Raw genomic sequence first — 27,920 nt, 5'->3', positions numbered from 1 at the left:
ATTCTAACATCTTTGGCTCTATACACCACCACAATGGATTTGGAATGAAACAAACACAATGTGCCTTAACTGCAGACTGTCAGCTTTAATTTGAGGGTATGTACATCCAACTCAGGTGAACAGTGTAGGAATTACAACAGTTTGCATATGTGCCTCCCACTTATTAAGGGACCAAAAGTAATGGGACAATTGGCTTCTCAGCTGTTCCATGGCCAGGCGTGTGATATTCCCTCAGTTCCCCAATTACAATGTGCAGATAAAAGGCCCAGAGTTCATTTCAAGTGTGCTAGTTGCATTTGGAATCTGTTGCTGTCAACTCTCAAGATGAGATCCAAAGAGCTGTCACTATCAGTGAAGCAAGCCATCATTAGGCTGAAGAAACAAAACAAACCCATCAGAGAGATAGCAAGAACATTAGGCGTGGCCAAAACAACTGTTTAGAACATTCTCAAAAAGAAGGAACGCACCGGTGAGCTCAGCAACACCAAAAGACCTGGGAGACAACGGAAAACAACTGTGGTGGATGACCGAAGAATCCTTTCCCTGGTGAAGAAAATACCCTCCACAACAGTTGGCCAGATCAAGAACACTCTCCAGGAGGTAGGTGTATGTGTGTCAAAGTCAACAATCAAAAGAAGACTTCACCAGAGTGAATACAGAGGGTTCACCACAAGATGTAAACCATTGGTGAGCCTCAAAAACAGGAAGGCCAGATTAGAGTTTGCCAAACGACATCTAAAAAAGCCTTCACAGTTCTGGAACAACATCCTATGGGCAGATGAGACCAAGATCAACTTGTACCAGAGTGATGGAAGAGAAGAGTATGGAGAAGGAAAGGAACTGCTCATGATCCTAAGCATACCACCTCATCAGTGAAGCATGGTGGTGGTAGAGTCATGGCGTGGGCATGTATGGCTGCCAATGGAACTGGTTCTCTTGTATTTATTGATGATGTGGCTGCTGACAAAAGCAGCAGGATGAATTTTGCAGTGTTTCGGGCAATATTATCTGCTCACATTCAGCCAAATGCTGCAGAACTCATTGGACGGCGCTTCACAGTACAGATGGACAATGACCCAAAGCATACTGCAAAAGCAACCAAAGAGTGTTTGAAGGGACAGAAGTGGAAAGTTATGCAATGGCCAAGTCAATCACCTGACCTGAATCCCATTGAGCATGCATTTCACTTGCTGAAGACAAGACTGAAGGGAAAATGCCCCAAGAACAAGCAGGAACTGACGACAGTTGCAGTAGAGGCCTGGCAGGGCATCACCAGGGATGAAACCCAGCGTCTGGTGATGTCTATGCGTTCCAGGCTTCAGGCTGTGATTGATTGTAATGGATTTGCAACCAAGTATTAAAAAGGGAAAGTTTGATGTATGATTATTATTCTGTCCCATTACTTTTGGTCCCTTAACAAGTGGGAGGCACATATGCAAACTGTTGTAATTCCTACACCGTTCACCTGAGTTGGATGTACATACCTTCAAATTAAAGCTGACAGTCTGCAGTTAAAGCACATTGTGTTTGTTTCATTCCAAATCCATTGTGGTGGGGTATAGAGCCAAAGATGTTAGAATTGTGTCGATGTCCCAATATTTCTGGACCTGACTGTATGTTATAACAAACAGCAGCGTCTGCCTATTAATGAAAGTAGGAGTTAGAAGAACATGCATATATGTGGAAAAGAAACTGGACTAACTTCTGCACAACTTCTAGGAAGGTATCTGTTTGCTCTTCCAAACACATGAAACTGCCTTATTTTGGTCCATCTAGCTCACAGCCAATTACTCTGACTAGCTACAGATCTCCAACACCTCAGTGCAAATCATTCCAGTCAAATATTGTAATAACCCACAAATAGCTACTAGGTTTGCTGCTGAAGTTTACAAGGTAAATTCTTTAATTTAAAGTGAAATTTTAAATCTTCAGACATGGTAACTATTGCTTACTTTTTGTTTTTTATTATTATTTTAACCGATACTTGAAAGCCAACCAAGAAAAAAAAGAGAAAAGAAATAAAAAAGAAATAGAAGAGATTTAGAAGCCATATAAAATAGAATAAGAATTTTCAAAGTAATATTACATTAGTACTGCATATAAAGATAATATTACATCAATTTGGCACTTCAAAAACATTGTCAAAATCAAATTAATAATTAGCAAAGGCTGCCAATATAATAAGAATAATAAATCAGAACAATTAATAGGAATTTCTTTCTAATCTGAGAAACCCTGTCCTTATTATCATGCAAAATCTTGCCTAAACTATGGATGTGATACAAGTCCTTGTGCAGAATTATAGTCCATAAATAGTTTCCAGATTAAATTAAATTTAGTATCAGACTTGTTTTTTAACTACAAAATTATTTTTGACATTGATGCATACTTCCATAGTTTATTCTGCCATTCTTTTAAAGGGATTATCTGCAATTTCCAGTAAGAAGCATAAAGGGCTTATTTTCAAATGAACATGTAAAAGGTTCTGTGCATGCTTACGTGTGTGTGGTAGAGAGGTCTATGTTTGCATTATGGGCATTGTGAAAATGTATGCACAGGAAGGGAGAGTATGCATGTGCCTCAAATCAAAGAAACTGCCTTTGTGCAAAAGACAGCCTGCAATTTCTATAGGAAATATTCTACATATTTTAATAATTATTTTTAACAAACATTCGATCTTTCTTACCTGTAAAAACTTCTTAACATCAGCAATAATGTCTCTAAAAATCAACTGGTCTTTCTGAACATCAAACCATCCTAATTTTGTGATCTTTGCAATTACTTGAACAAGAGCCTGAATCACAAAAAGGGCCAATTTTGGTCGAGATGCAATATAGTTTAGTATATAGTTTCCTGTGCCAAGATACAAAAAAATTAAATAACAATTTAAAGACAACACAATCCTCTAATTTAAAGTATGGTAAATGAAGGAAATCAGATCATAAAAATGTGCAGAATACGTAATTACTTTCTCCATTTAAAACTAAAAATATTTTAAACACTATTATAAAGTTTCAACAGCTACAATGACTAAAAAAAAAAAAATAGAGATTTTGGACAAGACTTCCTTAATTCTTTCTAAAAGGATTTACTACAGCATTAAAATTTCAGCAAACTGCAATATACTATTTGATATATTCATTCTTTTGCCTACCAAACTGCCTTATGACTTCTCCATACAGAATTACTGCCATATACATCCAGTTCAATGTTTCTTTATGGGTAAAATCTAGAGAGGTAGTCAACCAAATGTTTTTGATTGGCTCAGTGGCTCCCTAATGTGCTTAGCTATGTTAGCATATAATTTTGCTTCCTAATTAAAAGTGTATGACATATTCAATTTCAGTACATCACTACTTTCCCTAAATACAGGTAGTCCTCACTTAATGACCATTTGTTTAATAACGGTTCAAAGTTACAACAGCCTCGGAAAAAGTGCTTTACAACCTATACTCACACTTACAACCATCACGCCACCCCCTGCAGTCATGTGATCATAATTTGCAAGCTTTTTAACAACAGTCATTAAGTGAATTGCCACAGTTGTTAAGTGAATCATGTGGTCGTTAAGTGAATTCCGGCAAAAAAAGTCCACTGGAGAAGCTGGATTTGTTTAACAACCATGTGATTCACTTAATGACATGATTCACTTAATGACCATGGTAAAAATGGTCATAAAATCAGGTCCAGTCACATGGTGACTTGCTTAATGACCGCCCCACTTAACGGCCAATTTTCCGGTCCCTATTGTAGTTGTTAATGAGGATTACCTGTAAAGTTTTCCTTTGAATACAAATACTCAGTGGCTGGGTTATATATCATGTTAAGCCATCATGGTTCATTCCATCCTTTCTAATGTTCTGAAAGCCACTGAATATGGTACTATTCAACAGCTTTCGGAATATTAATTATTTCAGCTTTTAAGTATTTCACTGACTAGTTTGTTGTCACCATTTTTATTTCACTTTGAATTACTTATACTAATGATTTAATCATAAAAAATATTTAATTTTGTCATGGTTTGCTTATATATTTTTCATTATTGCTATTATCTTTTATCTTTGTATTAACTTTGATTAGTTACCAGCTGCTTCCATTTATTTGTATTTACTGTGGATGCTTTAACTGTTACAATCTTGGGTTGTTCATTAATAAACTGCCATGAGTCTATTCAGCAGTATACAAATAGAATAATCATGTATGTATATACTTATTTTAGAAAACATATATAGCTGCCCATCTTATATACCATACCTCTGGGTGGCTCACAGCAACAATAAAAACAAGTAAGAGACAATAAAAATCCAACCTAAAAAAAATCGCCTTGCACCCTCAAGCAATATTCCCCAATAACAGTAATTGGGCTCCAGCTTCATCTGATCCCAATGCTTGGGGGAAAAGCCAACTTTTTAAGTCCCGCTGGATCTCGGGGGGCACGGAGGTTCCCTGGGGCAGAAGCTGCTACTGAGAAGGAACACTTTCTAGGTCCTGCTAGGTGACAACCTTTAAGGGAAGGGACCTGGAATGTGCGCACCCTATCTGACCTGGTGGAATTAGCAGATACCTTCAGGGAGAGGTGGCTTCACAATCTAGTCCTGAGCCATGCAGGGCTTTAAAGATGATAACCAGCACCTTGAATTGCACTGAGAAAAAAATGGTAGCTAGTGCAGTTTGTATAATAGTAATATAAATATGGGCAAAGCAAGGGGCACCCAAGACTGTGTGCACTGTTGCTTTCTGGACCAGTTGTAGAGTAAGTGAATAAATAGAATAAATGAATTAAATAATGTGATTTTGTTTAGTATCATGTCTGAAACCCTCCCAATGTGGTTTGTCTTATATGCAAACCGAGCTATTGTGATTTGTTCAACACACACATCAAAATCTTGATTTAACATTATATGCCAACAGAGCCATTATCTAAACAGCCCTGCCAATTAATGAATCTTAATACGGAATCAGGGACTTAGATTAAAAAAAACTATGAAAATAAGAAATTAGCATAGCTACAGCCACTCATTTTCATTTAAACAGGATATTAAGATGTCCAAATGGACATTTACCTTCCCCAAGTTTAGGATTTCTTTTACTACTTCCCTCATCCAACCTAGAGAATAAATTTTCAAGGAACTAATCCTCTAGTGCAGTGTTGTCCAAACTTGGCCACTTTAAGATGAGTGGACTTCAACTCCCAGAATTCCCCAGCCAGCCATGCTGACTGGGGAATTCTGGGAATTGAAGTCCACTCATCTTAAAGTGGCCAAGTTTGGACAACACTGCTCTAGTGGTATTTGTCCGTGTGACTCTGGAGCCTTGGATACCATGAGAGAAGTTCTCTTTACATTATCTTCTATTGGGATATAACAAAAGAACTTATAAAATCACTATTTTGAGGTTCCTAGGAAGAAAGTACTGTATATACTCATGTAGATAACACGACCCTCGAATTTTTAACCAAAATACTCCACCCAAGGATAAGCCAACCTACATTTTTCATGATCTTTTGGTTAAAAATTTGAGGGTCTGCTTATCCATGGATGGGCTTATGCGTGAGTATACAGTGCATTCAGAAAGTATTCAGACCCCCTTCACTTTTTTCAATTTTGTTATGTTGCAGCCTGATACTACAATCGTTCAAATTCATCTTTTTTTTCTCATTAATCTACACCCAGTACCCATAATGACAAAGTGAAAACAGAATTTTAGAAATGTCTGTAAATTTATTAAAAAGACAAAACTGAAATATCACATTGGCATAAGTATTCAGACCCTTTGCAACAACACTTGAAATTGAGCTCAGGTGCCTCTTGATTGTTGCTGAGCTGTTTCTACACCTTGACTGGAGTCCACCTGTGGTAAATTAAATTGATTGGACATGATTTGGAAAGGTGCACACCTCTCGAGAAGGCCTCACAGCTGACAATGCATACTGTATCAGAGCAAAAGCCACGAGGTCAAAGGAACTGCCTGCAGAGCTCAGAGACAGGATTATTGCAAGGCACAGATCTGGGAAAGGCTACAAAAACATTTCTGCTGCACTGAAGGTTCCCAAGAGCACAATGGCCTCCATAATTCTCAAATGGAAGAAGTTTGGCACAACCAGGACTCTTCCAAGAGCTGGTTGCCTGGCCAAACTGAGCAATTGGGAGAGAAGAGCCACAGTAAGAGAGGTGACCAAGAACCCAATGGTCACTCTGACTGAGTTCCAGAGATCCTGTGTGGAGATGGGACAAAGTTCCAGAAGGACAACCATCACTGCAGCCCTCCAACGATCTGGGCTTTCTGGCTAGATGGAAGCCTCTCCTCAGTGCAAAACACATGAAAGCCCGCTTGGAGTTTGCAAAAAAGCACCTGAAGGACTCTCAGACTGTGAGGAACAAGATTTTCTGGTCTGATGAAACCAAGATTGAACTGTTTGGTCTCAATTCTAAATGAAACCAGGCACCACTCACCACCTGCCCAATACCATCCCAACAGTGAAGCATGGTGGTGGCAGCATCATGCTGTTGGGGTATTTTTCAGCAGCAGGGACTGGGAGACTGGTCAGGGTTGAGGGAAGCTGAATGGAGCAAAGGACAGAGATCTCCTCAATGAAAACCTGTTCCATAGCGCTCAGGATCTCAGACTGGGCCGAAGGTTCACCTTCCAACATGACAACAATCCTAAGCACACAGCCAAGACAACACAGGAATGGCTTAGGGACAACTCTGTGAATGTCCCAGAGTGGCCCAGCCAGAGCCCTGACTTGAACCCTATTGAACATCTCTGGAGAGACCTGAAAATGGCTGTCCACCGACGGTCCCCGTCCAACCTGATTGAGCTTGAGAGGATTTGCAAAGAAGAATGGCAGAAAACCCCCCAATCCAGGTGTGCAAAGCTTGTCGCATCATACCAAAAAAGATTCAAGGCTCTAATTGCTGACGAAAGTGCTTCAACAAAGTATTGAGTAAAGGGTCTGAATACTTATGCCAATGTGATATTTCAGTTTTGTCTTTTTAATAAATTTACAGACATTTCTAAAATCCTGTTTTCACTTTGTCATTATGAGGTACTGGGTGTAGATTAATGAGAAAAAAAATGAATTTGAACGATTGTAGTATCAGGCTGCAACATAACAAAATTGAAAAAAGTGAAGGGGGTATGAATACTTTCCGAATGCACTGTATATTACGGATGAGCCCATCTGCAGATTAAGCTGAACCCAATTTTTAGGTGCATTTTGGCACCTAAAATTCTCAGCTTATCTGCAAGTATACACAGAATTTATTTTATGTAACTTACCCTCTTGCAGGTGTGAGCCCAGATACAACTAAAATGGTTGCAAAGTTCTTTTATACTGCTATTAATATAAGACCCCAATTATTTCTGATGCAACTGCACTATTGTACTAAGTTAATTTAAGTACAATACCCCAGTTGTGATTAGTCAAAGGCAGTAATAGAATTCATTTAGGTAGGATGCAGAATTGTGCCAGCATGCCTCAAATTTAAAGTAAAATGTTTCCTTTCCATGTTCCAGGGCTAAACTTTATAGTGACAAGTATTCATACTCAAGTCTGTGAACCTCAATCTTACTATTAATGTCTAAAGAACAGAAGAAACTTTCCATATCAGGCACAAAGAAATGGAAGACAAAGCTACAAAGAAAAAAAAATGCATAAGAAATTATCACAAAAGTTATTGTTTTTTGAGTCAAAATGTTACATAGCGTATTATGCACCTGATTTTACCAAAATAGCTCAAACTGATCCAAATTATTTTTTGTTACTAATTGGCAGGCTACCACAATGACAGGATTCATATATTGTATTGTGCCAATAGTTTGTTAACTATTGTTTACTGAATAAGCTGTAATTTGCTGGGTTCCCCACACAGGTTTACCATTATATAATAGTTTGATTGGTTGAAAAAAAAAAAACTAAGCCAAACCAAATAAACCACATTATGATTTGTGAGAAAAGTAAACCTGGCCAATATATTTGAATTTCTTTCTATAAATGTGCAGGACAGCTAATTCCCATAATATGCATATAAGAGATTTCCAAGCATAAATCTACATCTACCACATTAATTATGAAGTCACAGAAATCTGTGTACTATTTCTCTGGCTCTAACAACAAATATGTATGTTATAAGAACCAATCCAAACAACTCTTATTTTCACTTTATTTTTCTGGTTTTAAGCTTGGGAACATTTATAAATCTTTGACATGAATAAATAACATTGTGTACAAGTTCAGTGTGACACACTATAAAGCAGGTAGGTATGATACCTACCACTATCTTCATTTTAAGGATGATACCTATCACCATCACCAAACAACTCCATTTGACTGCAAAGATAACTCTCTGAATATACCAGATGCTCACAGAAATGTGGTTCAGTTCCTGCTCAAGTGTTCACACTTTCTCATTTATATGAGAAAAACAAACAAACAATCAAACATACACACATCTCTTCTATTGCCTAAAGATGACAAACCCAAGATTATGGGAAATATCGACACTCTCCAACTATGAAACTATAATAACAAATTTAAAAAGATTGTGTTAAAATTGCTAGTAGTTATTTTAATCTAATCTAATTTTAGATTATAAAAACAATTTTACTATTGAAAAGAATAAATGATGCTTACTGATGTCCATTCTTTGCTGAATAGGTAAAGGGGCAGTTTTGCATACAAGTTTTGAGAGGCATGTTGCTGCTAACAGTTGCGCATAGGATGTCTAGAGGAAAATATACACAATTCAAATGCTGACAATAATGATTGGATAAGACTAAAGATTTTTAAAGCAAACAGATAATCTTGCAACAAGGAATTCTCTTTCTAGCATTTTGCTACTTAGCGAACCATATGTGTTCTAACATACAATTCTCAGATTATCATAAGCAAAGAACCCAACACTGTATAAATAATATTAAAATAACAATTTATTTTTATAATTACCTTATCATTTTATCATTTTAATAATTTATCATTTATCATTTTATTTATAAAAATAAGAGCCTTTCTTATTTTTATAAGAAAAAAAAGCAGGTTCTAATGTTTGTAAATAAAATGATTGCAGGTACCTGTAATTTGCAATACACACTGCCCTACACAGACATGCAGATAATAGATAGCGATACAATACACAATTAAGCTATTATATTAATATGATCTTTATATATTATAGTTACATATAATCATATAATATATAAATATATTTATTATTATATTATTATTTCCAATATGTTCTATCTATATTATAGATAAGATCGTGTCTTTATGGACCTTCAGGCGCCCATACACATTAGCACTTCTCTTATAGCTTCATTGATGCCAACATGGTTTTAACACACAAAATGAGTAACTGCTGTTTCTTCTAATGTCATCAGGTTTCCATCAAGGAATCTCCAGCTGGCAATGTGCCCTTTCCCTCAACAGGCCCCTTACCAAAATGACTGCTAATCTCAAACTAAAAGGGAACATCCTTGTAGCCCATCAAGCAAATAAATGTAATACCCTCTAATCTAAGGATTTTAATACTAAGTCTTTTTTTCTTAAGTCAAATTTTCAAGCAGTTATTAAAACTTTCTGTAGCATATGGAATGCTTTAAGACTGTAACAGAATCACAAAAGAATTTGGTAGCAGATATACAAGAATTCTAAACTGTATTTAGCCTTCCTTAGTTACCAACAAACTTCTTTATGTAGCTATAAATTCCCACTGATGTGAGAATGTGTCATTATTTCTTGTCATTTGATAAAGGAAGCTTAGAAAACAACTTTTGTAAGATAGTCTGTGATACATACAGGACTGGCTTCCAGTACTGGGAGATGGCTGGGGCTGAAAAGAAATAGTTTGAGAGTAGCTGCTTTTGGGGTCTGACACTAAAATTAGGGCCATCTCCACCCACTGCAGGTTTGGAGATCTTTTTGGCTTAGCACTTGGTTGTAACATTACTCTAGAGTAGCTCTTATACTTCATACAGCCATTTCACACTGGCAAAGGTGGTAAGGATAGCCAAAATGATCAGAGTCTGAGTATGAAAGTAGCAGAAGTCAGAGATGTGACCAAGTTTAGGGAGTTGGGGAACATCAAACCAATAGAATACTGAGCATCAGGACCAAAGGCCTCTGGTTAGTCCTTTTCCAGAATTTAATGCCTTAATTACTAGATTAACTGCATGTTGAACAGAAAGAACATCTCAAATGGCTCTATTTTACCCTAGTCAGAGAATCTAATTGAAAATCCATATGCAGGTATTTGATAGAGATATTTTCAGTAGATGAACTGAGCTTTTTCTGTTCTGAGCAACAAAATATTCTAGAATTCACAGATTAACCAAAAATTGTTGATCATTTTACCCAAAGGAACTTCTATTTCATTCATATAAACCAAATCATCTTCCTGTAAAATGGTACACAGAATTAACACTTTGGGTATACATAAAACTGAGAAATTTTTTTAAAATATCAAGGCTTGTGTGACTGTTTTGAAGTGTTTGATTTGGTTTACTGGGCATTATTTGAAAGTTATTGTCCAAGACAAGCACTACAATCATAAGGAATAATTGCTACATCAATGATAATGCTCCATCTAGCTTTTAGGGAATCACCTTTCCAATCTAATAAAGTTCCTTGTCTACCACAGGGTCATCCACACAGTACCCACCAGAATCTCAACAGCTCCTCTCCCCCAAAAATTATATAAAGGTCACATCCATGATCTTGAACATATCCATGTGATCTTTTTGACAACAATATAGAAATGGTGTGCCATTGCTTTCTTCTAAGATATTTTTTCAACTTTCCAGTCTACTCTACTAGTCTAGGCTTTCCTGCTATCTACCATCCAAGTCCTAATCAAGTCTGACCCTGCTTAGCTTTTGTCAAGATAGACAGGTGCTGCAATCTGCTGTGGATAACAATAAAATCTCACATGAATGTGTATATATGTGTGTGTGTTTGTGTGTTTCTGTTTTGCTTCCTCCTTTGGTTTAAAACCATAAAAGCTTACCAATCCTTTGTCTATCATCACTAATCAACCTTACTACTGCTATTATAAAAAATGACAAATATATAGGTAAAGAAAAACCTTATAGTCAAATGTACCTTGATAATACATAGATGGTCTTGGGACCCAGAAGGGGATTTGAGCAAACAGGTGTAACAAATATGTACTTAGATAATAAAGTTTAAAGTGCTTACTGTTCCTTGTTCCAATAAAAGTTGGCACTGACTGAGGCACTCAGGACTGTTAATAAGCTCCAAGAGAACTTTTTCTGCTTGTATTCGCTGTGCTAAATCTGTCCCCTCATACAGCTGTTTACAAAGAACTTCTAATTCTGCCAAACTCTGTTGGGAGGAATAAAATGTCAGACATTAAACATTCATATACATTTTCCCTTAATATTCATGCTACTCCATAATGCGAACACTTACACGCACACACATAAAGACAGCTTACATTTAAATACATTAAGTATTTCTAAGCCACAAGTGGAACGAGGGGGTGATCCAAATTCTCCCCCAATAACTCACTAATTCATTTATTTATCATTCAGATGAAACAACTTGGGAAAGAATGAAACAAGCAATATTTGTCAATGGCAAAAAATACTGTATTTAGCATTTAAATTTCCTTAATAATCTGAAATAATAAGTGCTTTTTTCCCACCCAGCCTAACAGGTTGCTGGCAAAGTTAGCAATGAGAATCAACACTTTCAATGTTACACTTAATCTGTGCCATTTACTTCATGGATGCCAGCTTCTAATACTAATTTACTTTTCCCCTAATTTCCTATTCTGAATCAGAATTAAAAGCATAAGATATGTTTGCCCAAACATTATCCTAGGCTCGATTCACTTCTGTCCCTGATGCACAGGATAACAGTAAGAATAGTTATAAGAACAGTTATGTCCATACAATGAAAACGCATTTAGTCTACTCATCTCACCAGATTATTAACACAGTATTTATGTTAATATTTATCATCAGGCACATCAAATCATTAAGGCAAAACTAATTATTTAACAGTAATTGTTTCAACATAGTTAAAATTAAATTACGTTTACTAAGTTGCTCCTGGCCAAAGACCTCACTGAGCATTGATTATTTCCTGCCCTGAATATTGAGCATGTTGAGGTACAATCCTTACCCCAGTGATAAGCTTATCAAAAAAATTATTAGAAGACAATGATTAAAACTGAAATGATTACTCTGGCATCCCTCCACTATTCTCATTACAATATACACCTCAGATATATCACTAACATAAACGTCTTTAAAAGGTTGGTAAGCATTACATCCAGAAATTTGCCCTGTAACAACTACTGGCTATGCTTATGTCCAGTTCAAGAGTTCCAGAAGGAACTCAGCTGGCTAAATGGACCCTACAATTTGATTCATTAGGGTTTTTTTTTAAAGCCGCCTGACATATATGCAAATCTATTATTTAATTAAAATGCATTCAACCATACATATAAATTGCTCTCGCCATTAAGAAAAGAACAAAAGGAAGGACTGAAACCAGCACTCTTGATTACCAATCAAAAGGTATTTCATCAAGTTATTCCTTACATCTCACCAACCCACATGACCATTGACTTTATTCACAACTACCTCTACTTATTTTTTATACCTGTATAGTATTCCTGCAAAGAGAAATTTGGAGTTGCATACTTACCTTGGACCAACATTCAAGCTGGCGGAGGGGGAATCATAACCATGAAGCCACTTTTCAACTCGGCAGTTGCAAAGAAACATATGAAGAGATACCCCCCCCAAAAAACCCACCATGTCATAAAAAATACTATTAATCAAAGCAAGACAGGTTAAGTATGATATAATGTATATGCAGATGTTTTTCAAAAGCCTAATAGAAATTGGCAAAATGAAAAAAAAGGCTGGGTTCACATAATGGGCTAATCCATTATTTTAACAGTAATTTATAGTAAAAATCAAGTTCAGCTAAGGCACAACTAGCCTAAATTACAAACCATGGTTGACAAGCCACAATGACTGGGTTCATAAAACTTGCTAAACTAAAACTAAGCTTAAAGATGTGAAACCTCCCTCCGCATAAAAAAAGAAAAATATTTTTAAAAATGGAGGGAATGTTCCTCTAAAGATTTTTTTTTAATTAGAAAAATTGGGAAGAAAGGGTCATGAAGCATTTCTTAATAAAATTGTTAAGCTGTGGGGGGAAAAAACTAAGCTATGGCCTATTAACTAATGGCCTATGGCCTTAGGTTTGAAAATTTACTAGAAGCTGCTGATGGGGTTGGACTATTTGAGAGACTGCCTCTTCCCAATCACATCTATCTGTCCCATCAGGTCCAGCAGGAGGGGTATGCTGCAAGTCCAGTTTGCTAAAGAGTTCCATCTGATGGGATCCAGACGGCGTGCCTTTATTGCTGTGGCTTCTACCCTCTGGAACAGTGTTGTCCAAACCTGGCCATTTTAAGGTAAGTGGAGTTGAAGTCCACTTATCTTAAAATGGCCAGGTTTGCACAACACTGCTCTGGAACATCATCCCCCCCCCGAGGTGAGGTTAGCCCCACCCGTTATCCTTTTGGGAAGGCCCTAAAAACATGGTTTTTCCAGCAGCCTCAGGGATCCCATGGAGAGCCTGCATGATAGTTCTATGATGTTTAAATGGATGTTCTTCTCCTGCAATCCTGCTTTTATTTATATTTTAAAGTTTTTTTTAACAGCTATGACATTGTTTTAAGTGTTGGCTGTACACCGCCGAGAGTCACATTCAGTGAGATGGGCAGCCATATAAATTTATTACATAAATAAATAGTCCTCTACAATCAGAAAATGAGACCGATTAAACTGTGATTCATATAACAAAATGGGTATTTTGAGCTTGGTTCCCTTTCCCTCAATTTTTTTTCTTAGCTTTTTCAGAAAATTAGAGCTTTCTCTGTTTTACACAGCAGAGGACAAAACTCAGAACATAAAACTTTGTTTTACTACAATGTTATTTCCTTTTCCAATGTTAATTTTTGCCTACCTGCTTCTCTGAAACAGGCAAAAATGAAGCATTATATTTCTTAGAGTTCAAAAACTGTAACTCCATTTGTAGTAAAAATTTAAAACATTCTGAGGTAATTCAGTATCTTTATAACTGAGATTTGAATAAATTATACTTTTCAATTTTATACATAAATCAGTTATATTTTATAAAGCAAGTTACACTTCACTTTACATACAGACTATGTATCTATAAATAATGTTTATTGTATACATTTTCATTTTGTCCAAAATACCCATTTTTTCCAGTAGAAAACTAGGTTTTCTTTTATTGCTTCAAAATGTTCAGGAAATCTTATATCTCTAATTATGGCTTTGCACAATGTATGAGAAATAGGTGATCTTCTAATAGAAGGTATGTAAGAAATTATGCTATCTCAAAGACTCAGTACAATACTAGCTGTTTTTTAGCAAAACTAAAATCCCAGGTAAAATGGATTTCATCTCCCATCACAAATCTATACCAGAGACCAGATCAAAGCCACCATACATTTGAAAGAAGTCATTTTGTGTTCAAAAGAGACCATCACCTCCTGGGTTCACAACTTCTCCATCTTATGGATTGAGTCTCAAAATATCCCCATTATTCATACATAATTCTTCCTTATTTATTTAGCATAAAGAGCTTTTGCACCGTTGTCCTATTGTACCAACCACCCAGTCTAATTCCTTTTTCAAAAAATTTACTAAGACTTCAAGAAACACCTGATTATATTAATAAAAACGCCTCCCATAGCTCACATGAAGCCATCAGTTCCAGCTTTTACAGGAAAAAAAAAGTTTAACTTTTACACCCAGTAAGGTAAAATAACCAGATGATCTATGGGCAATGGAAGAATCATTATTAACTGCTATGCTTCTTTCCACAAACTCAGATCAGATGAATACCCTGGATAACACAAACCAGTCAACCACATTTTAGCTTACTTTTTTGGGCAAACCCTGGCCATGTGGTCAATATATAATTGTCACGTGAGAATCTGAAAATTGGGTTAAGCATTAATAAATCATCTCTCACTTAAACATCTTGTGCAAACCCAACCTGGGTTGTGGAAATGTAGCCATATTTGTGCTAGCCATCCAGTAATAAACTAGCAGATATTGGTTTACTTTCTGCCCCATCTATCTGAGCACCAAATTCTTGAAAAAAATGTTTGACTACAAATTCAATAGGTACTTCCTCTCTGGGTTATGTTTTGTCTGAATCTTCACTACAGCAGATGAATAACATGTGCTGTCTGTTCATAGGGCTGAAGAATGGGAAATATTTTTAAGACGAGTTCTTAACAATTTGTTTCAGCATTCTTGGGAAGAGAAAACACATAGCCATGGATGCTATGAATAATAGGTTCTTGAGGTTGCACATACTAAGGCAAACAGAGTTGTTTAAGAAACTAGAGTTTTATCTAGATAATCTAAGATGAAGAAATTTCTCTTGCAGATGAATCTCCTATCAGTCACAAATACACACAGTACAAAATCTTAAACAGGTCTCTCTCACCACACATGCCTTTGGTAACATACTCACACTTTTCCTCACTCACTCACAGCTTCTACAGCAAAATTTCCCACCTGCTCTACATCGATGCATAGCAAAGCCCTCCCTTGCCTGAAGAAATCGTTTTGGGGTTTTGCACACAGGTTTTGGGGTTTGTGTATATTGAATCTCTATAATCCGACCCTCCCTTTCCTGACATCCTCTACCACTGGGACCCCTGCCCAAGCCACCACTTTCTACAGAGGCATCACTTTTCCAAATACCATCTCCTCGAGGGATCATTCCCTGCTCTACCACCTCTCAAACGGGCAGGGGGATCCCCCCAGTCCCCAAGGACTGACCTTCCACGGCACCCACCCTCCTCTTGCAACCCCCCAACTGGCTTCTGCTCGGGGGGGGAGCGGAGGAGGAGGAGGATGGCAGGCGGGAGGCAGCGCCACTTCTTGCCTCCCCTCCAAGCAGAGCCGCCACACAGTCCCCCTCGAGGCACTGCCTGCCCAGGAAGATGCGCTGCCCCCCCCCCCGCCAACGCCCCGGTCCCCGGCTCTGGGCGCCTTCCCTCCCCGTCCCGCCCTGCCTCCTCTCCCCGGCCTATCCGCCCAACGGCCCGCCTGGGCGCCCAACGCCCCGCCGCCCCCTTCCCAGGCACACCAACCTGGCCGCCCAGCGCCATCTTCCAGGCAGCAGGGTGACGCCGAGAGGAGCCGGGAGGGGAGGCGCAGGCTGCTGCGGTGCCCAGGCAGGCGGGCGGGCGGGGAGGAGCGAAGCGGAGGGCAGCGGGGCCCGCCGGGAGGAAGCGTTCGCGCCGCCGGCGGCTTGGAATAGGCGGAGGAGGAAGGCAGGGAGCGAGCGAGTTTAGGCGGGAAAAGGGAAGCGGCGCGGGAACCCGGTGGAAGGGGGAGGCCGAGCCGAAGCTGTCCCATTTCTTCCCCTCCGCTTTGTTTTAACTTCACGCGGAGGAAATGTGGCGCGAAACCTTGGTCCCTGGTGGAAAACGCCGCCCGACTTAGGAAGCCGGTGCACGCGGGGTTCGCCCGGAGTTGGGTGCAACCGCAGCGAATCAGCCGCAGTTGATCCGTCCCGTAACGCCGAGCAATAAGGCATGGTTTGCAGTCACGGCGGCTGGGTTCGCGTAAATGCTACATCCAAACATGGCTTAAGCATGGGGCATGAGACCAGTCTCAGCCATCCTCGGCGCGTCCTCTCTCCTTTCATATAGTACCCATAGGAAGAAGCAGGAATAGAAAGCATGGGCCGTACGAAATCACCGCGGCTTTTAGCAGTTTGCTGTAACAAACTAACATAGCTACTCCTTGGTAGTAAGCAGTCCCTGAAAATACGTGCCATAAGTGTGCACAGAGTTGGGTTCTTCTAAACTTTGCTCTTTAATATCTGCTGTATTGCTTTATCCCACCTTTCCTCCCAGGAGCTCTCGAGACCTATTTTTGATTTTTCTCCTGCCTTGATTTTTGGTCAGCTTAAGGCCACATACATACTTAATGCTCTCACCTCCTATTTTCCCCACAACAACTGAGAGGTGGGTTAAGCTGAGAGACTGGCCCAAAGTCACCCAGTTGGCTTTCACGCCCTGGTTTCTAGCCCAGCATCTTAGCCACTACACCAAACTGGCATACTGACGTACCACTTCGTAAGGACTCTGTCTGCACACCCCAACCATGGGGTGGCATAGCAGTTAAGGTGCTGAAAAAGTATCAGAGGGAGGGCCTAAGTTCAAGTCCCCCCCTCAGCCCCTAAGAAGCTCCCTGGGTGACTTTGGCCCAGTCATTTGCTTTCTGCCCAACCCACTTCACATGTTTGTTGGGAATAATCCAGAAATGAAGAGTGCGGATGCTGTCTTGAGCTGAGGTAGAATTAAATAAATGAAATAGTTTGCTGAATTAACCTAATTCACATAACAGAGTAAACTCAACCACAAGGCCTCGGTTTGCACGACATACTAGAATAAAATGTGGCTCAGTGCATTGTACAAACAAAGCAACAGTTTTACTCCCACAGCTCTGCAGGTTCAGGTTAGGCTGAAACATCAGGCTGGCCCAAAGTCTCATTGTGAATAGGAATAAAGGTTAAATCTGCATGTATTCTTATCCTCATTAAAATACTGCCCATTACCATACATCATAGCTGCCTGGGTTATTTTGGCACATCAGGATAAAATCATACAAGCACCTCTTCCTATTCCTGTCAGGAAAAATACAATAATTAATTCCATGCTGCTCTTTCACTTTATTTATGTTACCTGAGGTGAGGGTCTTATGTCCTTGCAGATTCTGTTGCCCACCAACAACAGCTGATACTGATGATGCATATGAAAAGCTTGAGTGCCTATGCATGAGGGAGAGAGAAAATGGGGTTGATTTTTTATTTGCATATTTCTTAATTTAATTTAAACCGGGGAGCCACTTGAAGATGGGAATTGCTATAAGAATGTGCACGTAGAAGGATGTGCATATTAAACTTAACAATTTAATGAAATAAAATTAATTATAAATATGTTAATATTTCATTTTAATCCCTCCCTATTTTAAAACTTTTTCCATGACCCATGCCCTTTTGCAATACAGTCCCAGGATACCAATTAAGGAGTGCTTAACTCAAAGAAAATTGCATATTGTTGCATTAAACCCCAAACCAGTCATATTTAGTCATGTTCAGTACCCTGTGTGAACCCAGCTAGGGCATCCAAAAATTGCTAGATATAAGAAGGCAGTATGTTGCTTCAGGTACAGATTGAGGTACATTGACATGGTTAACTAATGGTGGTTTCTGTTCCCATATCAATTCCAACACAAGCTGATAGTTTATGTCAGGGGTGTCCAACCCGCAGCCCATGGGCCACATGCAGCCGAGGATGGCTATGAATGCGGCCCAACACAAAATCGTAAAGTTACTTAAAACATTATGAGATTTTTTTGCGATTTTTTTTGTAACTCGATTGCGCGGTTTTCAAACGTGAACTTTGTAGACAACGTCATGTCGCAATGTCACGTAAAATAAATGTACGTATACTCTCACTATTTGTACACATGTGTGGCTTCAGTTTTGCGGCGGTATTCAGCTTCCAGTGTGCAGACAGTTGAATTGACACCATCAGACGTTACATGTGCTCGTGGTGACTTGGCAAGTGAAATGCAGCAATTATCGATAATATTTCAACCTACCATTGCAAACGATAGGCATTTAATGTTATTTAGTAGGCAGGTAAGCATTCTTATTTGATTATTAAGGGTACTTCTACACCTCGGCCAGGCCTCACGTATCGCCCACTGCACTTTACCTATACAATTGGGCCTCTGCCTGGCGCTGCATCAGCAGCTGAGATGTGGAAGGGCACAAATCTTGCTTTCTATTTTCTTGTCAATCAATTTTCATAATAAAAGTAAATATAGTCCCTTATCTATTATTATTTTTTTGATCCCTGCATGGGTTCTACAATGTCTCAAAAGAAAACAGAACCCCAAAAAAGAAAAATTACGGATGAAGGAAGATTGTTCAACGAAAAGTGGACAGATGACTACTTTTTTGTCAAGGCAAATAGTAAGGTACTCTGCTTTACTCAGATGGATTCTATTGTAAAAGCTAGTTATGTGGTAGCATATTTAATAACAAAAAAATCAAAACCATTTACTGATGGTGAGTTTATTAAGCAATGTATGGAAAGCATGGCAGATATAATTTGCCCTGAAAAAAAGGGGGATATTTCTAAAATCAGCTTGTCTCACCAGACTATAGCCAGGCGAATTGAAGAAACTAGAAAATCTATCAAAAGAAGTTTGGAGAGCAGAGCTGCTAATTTTAAATTTGATGCTTTGGTGATGGATGACAGCACTGATGCTACAAATGCGGCTCAACTTACTATTTTTATTAGAGGTATTGATGACGAATATAATGTCACTGAAGAAATGGCTTCTTTAGCACCATTAAAAGATACAACTAAATCAAGAGATTTATACAAAGCAGTAAAAAATATGTTAAAGCGATTTTCTTTGTCCATTGTCAACATATCTGGTATAGTTACTGATGGTGCCCCGGCGGTGGTAGGTAAAAGAGAGGGACTTGTAAAATTAATAGAAGATGATGTAATTGCCACCCAAAACTCACGTTTGATGAAGTATTGCATGCTACATCAAGAAAATTTATGTGCAAAAGTTTTAAAATGGATAACATCATACAAATCATCATCAAGACTGTGAATTTCATAAGGACCAAGGGATTAAAACATCGCCAATTCCAGGAATTCCTTAAAAGTGTTGATGCTGACTATGGCGACACCATTTACTTTTTGGAAGTAAGATGACTAAGTTGAGGCCAAGTGTTGAAAAGATTTTATGATCTGCGACATGTTATCAAGTCGTTTATGGTATCAAAAACAAAATTTGTGCCAGAACTTGACAATGAAAACTGGCTTACAGATTTATTTATTTTTATTTATTTATTTTCAGACTTGTATGCCGCCCATCTCCCCCAACGGGTGACTCTGGGCAGCTCACAATAATAAAAAAAAAGAAAAAACACAGGTCTCTCCAGACATGGATACAATCTATAAATAATTAAAAAACATATATTAAAAATGCCCAAAAACGTCCTATGATTTTAGCCCTAAAAAACCTGTAAGATGCTGGGGGGGGACAACCCATCACCCCACCAGCTATCTCCACAGGTGCGGGCCCCCCTCTGGCCCCCAGGCCTTCTGGCAAAGCCAGGATTTGATCCCTTTCCTGAAGGCTATGAGGGAGGGGGCACACTGCACCTCAGGAGGCAGGATGTTCCATAGGGCGGGCACTGCAGCAGAAAAGGCTCTCTGCCTAGACCCCACCAATCGAAATTCCTTGACTGGTGGGGTCTGCAACCTGCCCCTTCTGCTGGACCGAGTGGGGCGGGCTGAAATGACCGGGGCGAGGCGGTTCCTCAGATAACCTGGTCCCATGCCATGAAGGGCTTTAAAGGTGATGACCAACACCTTGAATTGGACCCAGAAACAAACTGGCAACCAATGCAGCTCACGCAACAGAGGTGTTATACGTGCCCTCCTAGGGGCATTAAGAACTGTCCGCGCCGCCGCATTCTGTACCAGCTGTAGCTTCTGGATACTCTTCAAGGGTAGCCCCATGTAGAGCACATTACAGTAGTCCAACCCGGAGGTGACCAGGGCATGAGTGACCGTGCGGAGGTCCTCCTGATCCAGGAAGGGGCGTAACTGCTGCACAACACAAAGTCGTGCAAAGGCCCTCCTAGCCACGACTGCCACCTGCTCTTTGAGCAGGAGTCGTGAGTCCAGGAGAACCCCCAGATTACGCACCGGGTCTGTCTGGGGTAGTGCAACCCCGTCAAGAACCAAAGATGACAAGCTCCTAGATCCTGAGGCTCCCCGTATCCACAGCCACTCCGTCTTACCAGGGTTCAGCTGAAGCCTGTTGTCCCCCATCCAGGACCCCACAGCCTCCAGGCACCGCGAGAGGGCAGTCACAGCGTCACTTAAGGCACCTGGGATGGAGATGTATAATTGGGTATCGTCAGCATACTGATGATACCTCACCCCATGGTGCTGGATGATCTCACCCAGTGGTTTCATGTAGATATTAAATAGGAGCGGTGAAAACACTGACCCCTGTGGCACCCCACAAAGTAGGGGCCGGGGGCTGGACCTCTCGCTCCCTATCAACACCGATTGGGTTCGGCCTTGGAGAAAGGAGCTGAACCAGCACAACATTGTGCCACCCAGCCCCAACTCCTGCAGCCGACCCAAAAGGATACCATGGTCGATGGTATCGAAAGCCACTGAGAGGTCAAGAAGAGCAAGGATGGATGCACTCCCCCCATCCCGCTCTCGCCAGAGATCATCTAAAAGTGTGACCAATGCTGTTTCTGTCCCATAACCAGGCCTGAATCCTGACTGATAGGGGTCCAGATAATCCGTTTCCTCCAGGATCCTCTGAAGCTGCCACGCGACCACCTTTTCTACCACCTTTCCTAAAAAGGGGAGGTGGGAGACTGGACGAAAATTGTCCAGGAGGGTGGGGTCTAGCAACAGTTTCTTGAGGAGTGGGCAGACCAAAGCCTCTTTAAAAGGCTTCGGAAACACCCCCTCCTGCAAGGATGAATTAACCACCGCCAGAACCCACCCTAAAGTCACCTCCTTGGTAGCTTTAACTAACCAGGAGGGACAAGGATCTAAACCACAGGTGGTCGCACTGACAGCCCCGAGGACCCTGTCCACTTCCTCAGGGGCAACAGGATCAAACCGTTCCCAGATAACTGGGCAAGAACGCTCCCTGGGCAACTCCCCTGGACCTACTCCACGCTTGGCTTCCAACTGAGAACGGATCTGAGCGATTTTTATCCATCAGGTGTTCAGCAAATTCCTCTGCACGACCCTGCAAGTAGTCCCCCGCCCCCCCCTTTTCCCAGGAGGGCCCGGGTGACCCTAAACAGGGCTGCAGGGCGACACTCTGAGGATGCAATAAAAGCGGAGAAATGTTGACGTTTCGCCGCCCTTACTGCCACTAGGTAGGCCTTAATAGCAGCTCTAACCCGTGTTCGGTCTGATTCGTCCCCAGTTTTCCGCCAGCGGCGCTCTAGATGTCTCTTAGCCCTTTTTAACTCCCTCAGCTCCTCCGTGGACCACGGGGAGCGCCAGGGGTGATGGGCCAAGAGAGGACGCACAGGCGTGATCCTGTCCAAGGCCCCAGCCGCCTCCTTGTTCCAGGCTGCGGCCAGAGCCTCCGCTGGGCCATGCAGCAAGGCCTCAGGAACAAACCCCAGCTCCCTTTGGAACCTGCGCGGGTCCATCAGTCGCTGGGGGCGGACCGTTTGAATAGGTCCCACCTCCCTGCGGAGGGGGGCAGCATAGGAGAATCCCACTGCCACCAGGGAGTGATCTGACCATGACGGGGGATAATATAAAATCCCCCACCAGATTGCGCTGCCACTGCTCTGACAAGAAAACCATGTCTGGGGTGTGACCACTGTCCTGGGTCGGGCCATCAATGACCTGGGATAGACCCATGGCTGCCATGGTAGCCATGAACTCCCGAGCCGCCTCCGAGGCCAACCCCAGGGACGGCAGATTAAAGTCCCCCAAGACCATAAGTCTGGGGAACTCCACTGCCAACCCCAAGATGGCCTCCATCAGCTCAGGCAGGGAGGCTGCTATGCAGCAGGGAGGCTGGTACACTAGCAGCACTCCCAACTGATCCCGTGTGCCCAACCCCAGGAACAGGGTCTCACATCCAGCAACTTGTGGAGCAGGGCCCCTGAAGGCCACTAGGGCATTTAGCATTTTTAGTGGATTTAACTGCTCATTTAAATGAGTTAAACATACCTCTTCAAGGTGAAAAACAACTTATCAATACAATGTTTCAAACCATAACAGCGTTCCAAATGAAACTGAAATTATGGCAAGCTCAAATTAAGGCAAACAATTTTATGCATTTCAACATGTTGGCTAAACACAGTCCTGTGAACAGCAAAAAATATGCAGCCTTGCTTTTCGATTTGATATAAGAATTTGAAAACAGATTTCAAGATTTCGGGAAAATAATCAATATTTTGGTATATTTGCGACTCCATTTTCAGTTGACATAAATACGTTACCTGCCAGTTTTCAAATGGAATGCATAGAGCTGCAATCTGACATTCAACTTAAAGGAAAATTTGATCATGTCTCTTTACTGGACTTTTATAGGTCCTATCTTCCCAGAAACAAATATCTCTCGCTTCACAATCACATCTTATTCATGTCATTGCTTTTTGGTAGCCCCTACATTTGTGAGCAACTATTTTCAAGAATGAAGCACACTAAGAGTGAAATTAGAACCAAAATATCTGATGAGCACCTTGAGAACTCACTGAGAATTGCAGCTACTTCCATCGAACCAGATATTGATGCATTAGTTTCTCAAATACAATGTCAAATATCCCAGTAGTTTTATGTTGCCCTCTTTTCTTTTACTTTTATAATAAAAATATTTTTAAAAAATGAAGTTTTATTACTTAGATATGTTCATTTTCTATATTAGTGATTACAACCTTGGGACCTGCTCGATGATTTTAAAGACTCTCCAAACAGGGCGCCACATAATTAGGATTATTATGCGAGGATTTTTTGCTTATCTGTGGTGGCGGGTATCACGAAAATAATGCACAGACCTTTTTTTTGCTCATCAGCTTTCGTTAGTGTTTGGGTATTTAATGTGTGGCCCAAGACAATTCTTCTTCTTCCAATGTGGTCCAGAGAAGCCAAAAGGTTAGACACCCCTGGTTTATGTCATTTGACATCAACACAGGAAGAATCTAAATTACATTGGGTTTGTACACCAGCCTACCATTTTGCCATGGCGAAAGTCATGAAATTCATTGATGGGAAGATTTGATAAAAAAAAAAGTAGCAGAAATGAGGACCAGAAAAATGAAGAATGAATGCATTTGTTTGGGGGCAAGATGGGAAAAGCAATAGAATGAAACTGTGTCCTGAAATACAAAATAATTTGTATTTTGTAATAAGAAGGAATTGCACTACTTTAAGTTGTGGTATAAGGACAACAAATAGGCAAGCAATAAACACTAAGAAAATTTTGTGAAATATAATTGAAAGCCTTCACTCAGAGATGTATGTTTGTGCATGTGAATGTGTGTGGGTGTGTAATAATTTCCTTGAGAGCATAGATATGTTCTATTAAATTCCATTAAATTCAGTATGTCCACACATCTCTATTTCACTTAAAGCTTATGTGGGCACAGCCTGATTGCACTGTTGCCAGAACAGGCCAGCAACCATTTTTGGAAGGCAGGAATAGATGACATCACTCTGGAGATGGGGGGATTGATTTATTTAATTATATTGTTAGAGAAATACAAAAGAAAAAGTCTACATTGGATAATGATAATACTGTGGGAAAAACACTCTAAACATTTATAGTGCTGAAATGAAGTAAACAGAACTCCCGCAAAAAATAACAAAAGGGAAGATCCATGTAAATGTAAAAACCTTTATAGAATTAATTCAGTTGTTGAACTTAATATTGTCTGGATCATAAAGCAACATAATGTATCATTTTCTCTTTTTCAGAACACAAAGACCTTTTAAAAATAAACTCATTTCCTGGATCCATTCCTTGGAGTCAGGCAGCATATACATTTAATAAATTATTATTATTATTATTATTATTATTATTCCTTAAAATCAGGAGAATAACTTTATTTCCAGTTACATAGGATTATCCTCTTTGTTGTATCCCAAGATCAATAAAGCCAAAGTTCTTCATAATTTGACAAATCCCATGGTTTAGGAATATAATTCAATTTGAGATCCTTAAATATAATATTTCATCCCCAAATTATGTTAAACATATTATTTTGAATCTAAAACAATGCTATAACAGAACAAGACCAAATCAGGTGAGTTAAAGAAACTTCACATTGCCAGGATAAGAAGTCTAACGTCCATCCCTTTTTAAATATTCTTTGAGAAGTCCAGTAAATCCAAAATAATATTTTCAGAAGAATTAGTCGTCACTACCCTCCCATCACAAATGTGCCCTCTGAGCGTAATTTTCTGCTACGGTTTTAAAATACTCTCTTCCCCCTTATGTCATCTTTAGCACTTCTGTATATTTTGGCTGGTGTGCTTTATCTTATTACAGCCCAGCCCAGCAATTCATTGGTTACTTTGCAGAGGGAGGAACATCCCCTCCCTCTAATTAATGTTAGTACTACAAACTAACCTCTGCATTTTGAACCAACTGAAGTTTTTAAGGTTTTTTGTTTTTTTTTTAATCTGGGGAACTTCTTTAATGTATACCATATTCATAGAGGTTCCTGAAAAAAATGAGGAGGAGGGGAAGGAAAAATTCTCCCAAATCATATAAAGACTCACCATGATCAAATTCCTCTGAATCAAGTCTTCTGAAAGTGTCTAAATTGCTTATTTAGAAATATCCTTAGGATGTACAGTATAGAAATTGTCCCCAAACATACAGTGGGAGTTAATCCTTCATTTGCCTGAGAGACTAGCTGCATATCTGCACCCTTAAGCTGGACCTGTCCCATGCTGATGCCAGCTGGACTGTAAGTGGGCTGAAGAAAATACTTTCCAGACTAGGAGATTTTGCAAAAACTTGCCAGGCATTCAGTCCATGTGTTGAATGCCCCCCCCCCACTTTTCCCACATTGGACAATTCCCTTGCTGTTGTGTCCTCCTACCTTCCCCTTCCAGAAAAGCAATTGTAGATCATTTTCCTTTCTGTGGTTATGTCTTACTGGACATATATAGCTTTATATGTATAGGTAAATACATACATACATAAGGATTATTTGAGGGACCGCCTCTCCCCGATTACATCAGCCCATCCCATTAGATCCAGCAGGGAAGGTATGCTATGCGTTCCATTGGCCTGGGACTTGCATTTGGTGGGTCCCAGGAGGGGGGCCTTCTCTGCCGTGGCTCCCTCCTTGTGGAACATTCTCTCCCCTGAAGTGAGGCTCACCCTTTCCCTGATGTCATTTAGGAAGTCCCTCAAGACCTGGTTGTGTCATCAGGCCTGGGAGTCTTTGGGAACCGGAGACATTCTTAGATGGCTCCACTGTAATTGATATTCTGCTCTCCCCATGGGGTTTGTATATTTTAAAATTAATTTTTTAAAAAATTGTGATAATGTTTTTATTTTAATAACAACTTTTTATCTTTTTATAATGCTTGTTTTTATTCACTTGTTGTTTTATTTAATTGTTGTACGCCACCGACAGTCACTTTGTGTGAGATGGGTAGCTATATAAATGTGACATATAAATAAATAAATACAAAAATATATTAGAGAATATATGTAGCCCAGGGTTGAACTGTTCTCTGAACATGGTTGTTTTCTTGCAGACGTTTTATTACCAGGCTAGGTAAAATCAAACAAGCTCAGAGACTACCAAGAACCCAATAAATACACACACACACACACACACCGAGTTAAATTAAATTTATATAAACAAAGTTAAAGCATAAAAAATGTACATGTACACAGGCACAGCAGCAAGTTTTAACATAAGAAGTCCTTTCTTGCTTTTTCACAGTTTTGGCTCAGTAATTTCTGCTGCAGTTTCTGGTACAGAAGCCTTTTAGGAGAATAGCGGCTATAACGTTTGTCTGATGTGCAGAACATTTCTGGCTTGGAGAGCTTTTTTTAATTACCATGTTTGTTTTCCTAAAGACCTCCTTTGCTGCTTCTTACTGCATACCACCAGTGCCTCATTTCATGTTTTCTCCAGTCAATTGAAGTAGAAGGTAGAAGGGTTTCACTCCAGCTCCCAAACACCACCGCTGTACTCTGTGAACCATGAGTACAGAACATTTATCTGGTGTGGGAATCTTTCCTGTACATGTGGGGGCTTCCACATGAACTCAACCCCAATACTACACAGTTCCAGCTTGTGAAGTTCAGCATAGGTATACCCATGCAAGGCTCCTCGTGCAGACTATTGTACTCTACCCACGGCTCCCTTGGTATAGTAGCTCATCAACCTCACAAACAAGATTTGGAAACTGCTCCTCAAGTGATAAACTTGACACTCAAACGCATCTCCTTAATGGAGCTCTAGTGTCCCAATGAGGTATAGACTTCCCTGTTGGCTCTGATGAACCTGTTAAGTGAAAATGCTCATCTTTAATATAACAGCAAAGCAAAAAAGAAAGGAAGGTGAAGATCCCATTGAGTATTTGATCCACAGCTTCATTTTAACCTCTTTCTTTGAAGCACACCATTCTCTAAGACCAGAAAGGGAAGAGACTTGCTTGTTCAGCAACTGTCTGTTCACCGAGCAGACAAGAAAAGACTTTGGACACCCAGAAGAGGATTCACTTTTTATGTTAACATATGTCAAGTGATCTTTTCGTGTATCAGGTACTTTCCATGTACTTCTCATGTAAGTAATGAGGCTGCTTTAATGTTTCAAAAAGAGATGCTTCCTAAACATTCCCTCTTATAAGAGCTTTGTACAGCCTATTCTTTTTGTATATGTGCAAATCTGTTACTCTTATTAACTCAGCCAGAAACAAAAATGTCTTGGGCCAATTCTAACAAAGCACATTGATGTCATTCTACCTAGGGCAAAAGTGCGCAGCCAAATAAACAAGCCACAAGGCTCTTGTAACCTTTTATTTACAGCCTATACTCAAAAATGTATTTGATGTCAAAGTATCCTAACACTTGTATTATGCCCATTATTGTTTAGTAGCACGAGTTCTGGTTATGTATCCTAAGGCCATTATGCCTTTTCGTTAAGGAGTCCAGAACATAAGTCTAACCTCACAATACATCTGTGCTGTGGGTTAAACTGAGGGAGAATAACTCTGGTGAGGAGGGATTTGATACCCTTGAATTGTGTTAGGAAT

At 39.9% G+C, this 27,920-nt stretch overlaps 1 protein-coding gene across 2 annotated transcripts in view; it reads right to left on the bottom strand.

Moving 5' to 3' along the window:
- Nucleotides 1–16,328, bottom strand: part of RANBP17 (RAN binding protein 17) — a 240,644-nt gene extending 224,316 nt beyond the window's left edge. For both annotated transcript variants that reach the window (XR_015795121.1, XM_088134974.1), the window contains exons 1-4: nt 16,182–16,328; nt 11,195–11,341; nt 8,636–8,726; nt 2,687–2,853 (exon numbers count right to left, since the gene is read on the bottom strand). Coding sequence is in view for 1 of the 2 variants with exons in the window: in XM_088134974.1 (XP_087991100.1) it covers nt 2,687–2,853; nt 8,636–8,726; nt 11,195–11,341; nt 16,182–16,199 (423 nt within the window). In the remaining variant the exon portion in view is untranslated. The remainder of the gene's footprint in view (nt 1–2,686; nt 2,854–8,635; nt 8,727–11,194; nt 11,342–16,181) is intronic.
- Nucleotides 16,329–27,920: the final 11,592 nt, after the last annotated feature.

Source organism: Python bivittatus, unplaced genomic scaffold (assembly GCF_059951505.1).
Source record: "Python bivittatus isolate LINGU-HERP-01145 unplaced genomic scaffold, Pbiv_v1 ctg000020_np1212, whole genome shotgun sequence".
Classification (NCBI taxonomy): Eukaryota; Metazoa; Chordata; class Lepidosauria; order Squamata; family Pythonidae; genus Python; species Python bivittatus.
The sequence above is the reverse complement of the archived record's forward strand: the minus strand, read 5'-3'. Positions and strand labels throughout refer to the sequence as shown.